This window comes from Lactuca sativa, chromosome 7, assembly GCF_002870075.4.
Source record: "Lactuca sativa cultivar Salinas chromosome 7, Lsat_Salinas_v11, whole genome shotgun sequence".
Taxonomy (NCBI): Eukaryota; Viridiplantae; Streptophyta; class Magnoliopsida; order Asterales; family Asteraceae; genus Lactuca; species Lactuca sativa.
Genome location: NC_056629.2, coordinates 5,439,870 through 5,444,112, shown reverse-complemented (window position 1 = coordinate 5,444,112; position 4,243 = coordinate 5,439,870). Strand labels below are relative to the sequence as shown.

General features: G+C 32.4%; 1 protein-coding gene across 1 annotated transcript; it reads right to left on the bottom strand.

Moving 5' to 3' along the window:
* Window positions 1-836: 836 nt before the first annotated feature.
* LOC111902671 (origin of replication complex subunit 5) lies at window positions 837-3,788 on the bottom strand. Its single transcript, XM_023898488.3, has 4 exons — window positions 2,803-3,788; window positions 2,298-2,690; window positions 1,085-1,388; window positions 837-989 (listed from the first exon to the last, which is right to left on the bottom strand). Exons 1-4 carry the CDS (start codon window positions 3,621-3,623, stop codon window positions 939-941), a joined length of 1,569 nt encoding a protein of 522 aa, XP_023754256.1. The 5' UTR covers window positions 3,624-3,788; the 3' UTR covers window positions 837-938.
* Between the last annotated feature and the right edge of the window lie 455 nt (window positions 3,789-4,243).

Sequence of the window (4,243 nt, the reverse complement as noted above, 5' to 3'; positions counted from 1 at the left end):
CTAAAACCCCCAAAAAAAATGCATACCATAAGGACCATTTTTGCAATTTTGTCTTATAAATATTCTCTTTGACGTATTTAACAAGTTGAGGTTTCGTTAAGAAAGATACTTAAAGGGATTACCCCTCTTGTAGATTTGATGAGTGGGGGCTTCACTATGGGACATGATGCTTTAAAAACGTCATCATGAAAGGTCACAAAACATGCATGAAAAATCAACACGTTTTTATATCATTCACGTTTGATACTTTCGGTTTCTTTACACCAAATGTTGTAGAACTTCTCAATTGTCCAATAAATCATGTGTAATCTTATTATGACACAAATATGTAAATATAATTTTTCAAATGAATTTTTTATAATCCAAAAAGGATACCAGCACAACTTATTGTCGGAATTTCTTTCTCCCCTACCCCTCCACAAAATGTCATTTAGATTACTACTAGGGGACCCCGTGCTTTGTTAAAACTGTTTATTTGAATATTCCAAAATCTTACTAAAATGATTTACTGGTTTTGAGCAATATTGATTCTTTTTGTAAGAATTAAGTCATAATAACCTATTTCGGTTATTAAAACGTAGACGACGACAACATTTATATTGGACTCAAAATAAGTGTTCAAAGTTAAAAAGAAACAACTATAAATCATTAAATCAATTGTTCAAATTAACATATTGAACCCTAATTCAGGTCAGAATTTTCGACTTTAATTCCAACCAATCTAATTAAACTCGTTCATCATGTTGACCAGATTAATTAAACAAATTGAAAATCTTTTATTTACTGCAATATGAACCTCATACTTCTCATACTGATAAAGCAACAAGCACTAGAAAGAGATAATTGGTTTTCTTATAAGCTTCAAACTACAAAATATAAAATTTTGTAACATACAATAGTTGACCTTCAAAAGTCAAAATCTGACTTTTTCAAATGGACTATTTTCTATATAAGTACTTTGCAAGTGGAAACTTGAGGCTCTTTGCTACCTGCACAACAAACAGAATAATAAGACACCCACAAAAAAGAAAAAAAAACAGTTTTTATAAAAAGAATCATAACAATGATAGTTTAAAAATGTTACTTTTAAGGCCAAATCCTCGCTAATTGTTGACCTGTATCGAGTTGAGCCTTCCAATGGGCAGCTTCCACCTTTGCTTATAAAATTAGCACTGCAAAGACTTGATACTTGTAAAAGTATGTCAGACATAAGACTCTTATCTTCTTCTTCTTCTTCTTCCTCTTCTTCTTCTTCAAGTGGATACTCTGAACCTGATGTGATACACTGGAAAATAGCTAACAATCTCTCCAATGGAAATGTTCCAGGGCCTTTCATGAACTGTTCTTCCTCCAAAGCTTCCTTCAATTCCTTTGATTTTTCTGAGCTCCTGTAAATCAAAAGGGTTGTTAAGGATTTAGATGTTTGGTATGATGGAATGGAATTAGAAAGGAACAGAGTGAGAAATGTGAAGGAATGGATCATTACATTTTATTGTCATGTTTGGTTGGATGAAAGAAATGGAATGAGTCATTCAGCATGTTCTTTGTTTTTGTTATGTAGAATTGAAAACTAAATGAAATTTAACTGATAAAAAGAAAAAAAAAACTGTTTTATATAAATAAAGTTTAATCCAGCAAAAAGATATATCGCTTATTAGATTGCATATAAACATATTTCATGTCGTCCCATTTATATCTATATATGTTTCAGATAGTCAAATTTTTCGTATGATGGAAAAGAATCACAAAGGAATGGAATGAGCAATGTAATAAGTCATTCAACAATCAACATGTTGTTTTGTTATTTATGATTAAAAATATAAATGAAGGTAAAATGATAAATAATGAAAAAATATGATTGTAAAGAAATAAGCTTTAATCAAATAAAAATACGTGATTAATAAATTGTATATATAACTGTGATGTCATGTGAAAGATATACTACATTGGTGTTAAAAAAAATATACTACATGTGTTTCAGATAGTTAAAAAAATAGTTTATATATAACTTCAAAAATTATTTACAATAATAAAAAATTAAATACCATGAAGCTTTAGAATATTATAATCAATAAAAATGTTTTTAGTTATTTTTTGAAAATAACATAAAAAAAATAATAATTGAAGATTATATAAGTAAAAGAAGTTTATAATTATAATATATCATTCCATTCCAACAATAATTCTGTAGTCCATTAGGACATTTCTCTTATGAAGGGAGATAAAAGTGGAAACAGAGATACAATGAGCTACAATATCACACTATTTAATACCAAAATAATTATCAAACCACTTACTTTCTCTTCTTTTTTTGATTAGCAGGACCTCCAGTCGAATCAAAGAATGATGCATCAAGAGTAGCAGGATTTCTGGAAGCAAGAAATGCAGAAATAACAAGATACTTTGCGGAAGTAGACATATGAAACTCTATCTCATCAATGGAATCAGAAGCTCCAGATTTCTTCTTTTTCATGTTGACCTGAGATGACATGGCTGTGACTCTTAATATCTCATTGATAGCAGGAGCAATATGAGGTTGAAGACAATTCAACAACTTTCTCTTGTTTTCTCCAACAGGATTAACCTCCAAATCATCTAAAGGCTCACAGAATTTCTTAAATAGCGGTGATAAACCAGCCGATAACTCATCAAGCTTTCTAGTTACCCGACAGAAAGGCTTCAGCACCAAACTGTTGAACAAGAAAAAAAAAAAAAAAAAAGGCAAACAGAATTATATGTAGGTGTCATAAAAGAATGAGTATATAAAAGGAGCAGAAACTCATAAGAAACTAAGCAACTTACTCGAGAAAAGCTGAGTAGAGTTTTGGGTTTGGCTGGTTTCTCATCAAGATTTGTCTAAGAGCGTCTTCTGTATAATCAGGGAAATAAACAGGTATAGGATCAACAAAACCTGTATCTGAATAGAAGGTATCGAGTGAAGAGCTACTGACAAAAATCAAACCAACATCAGGAACCTTCAAAATATCATGAAGCTTGAACAAAAATGGTAATATGGTAGAACTTTTGTCCCAGTCTCTGACAAGCTCTAAACTATCGAAAATCAAGTAAACCATACTTCCATTGACGAATCCTCCCGAAGATTTCCCCGAATTACCTTTCAGACTATCTACAACACCCACCAATGCTTCCTTCAAGAGATTAACAAAATCAGCTTGCTTTTCACACTTCTTGGCACTCGAATAGCCATTAATTTCGCTTTTCCTATGAAGCAATAGCTGGTTCAGAATATTTTCAAACAGTTGGCGGGCATTGTAACAGGTCCTACAGCTTGAGTAGACAAATGGCCGGTTTAAGTGACGGAAAACCTGGAGAATCGTACTTGTTTTGCCAGTCGATGCGCCGCCGTAAACAAATATCGGAGATACAGGAGAATCCACCGGACCCAAAAGGCGTACAAGTTCAAAGATTTGGTTTCGTCTTCCGGGTAGACTAGAAATCAAATCATCATAAGTTAGGGGTTCTTCTTCTCCAAACACGAGATCACGAAGCGTAAGGGGTGGAAGATTGATGGTAGTTGTAGCGCTTTCGATCGCATTTGGGTTGCAAGATGATGATAATCTCGTTTTTCTTTTTGTAACCTGCGGACTGTCTACTTTGTTCATTCTAAATTCTTCAAAGAAACAAGCACAAAGCTTGAATCAAGTGGATATGCGGTCAATTAAGCAAAAATAATAAGGCTGATTGGCTCGATTTTGGTTTGGAAAGAAACCCTAATTTTGATGAATGGGGATGAGCATTTTCCCGCCAACGAGACGTGATGAAATCTCTAAACCGGTTCGGGTCTTAATCACTTGGTAAAAAAACTTGGACCGATGTCATCGGACCTACATAAACCGGTCACAGACCGGCCCTAAATTCTAATGCTTGAAAGAAAGTGAACCATCAGGATTTAGGAGGGAGGCCCAGACTGATTTATTAGTTTATTTTATTTTTTGAAATAATAGTAAATATCAGATTTATAACAAAGTTAGAGAAGTTTGAAAGAAAGTGAACCATTAGGAGGGTGGCCTAAATAAGTATGTGATTTTTGCTAAAGTTTTTGAACGAACATATCGAACGAAAAAAATATATATTTTACCTTTTAACCGAACGGCCAATTATATCTAAAATCATAATTTATGAAAAATTACAAACATGTCGTGTTAAGAATATTTCATTTTTTTATAATCAAACTTAACATTATTTGTTATTGGGTATATTGTGTTACTTCCTATAAACTGTT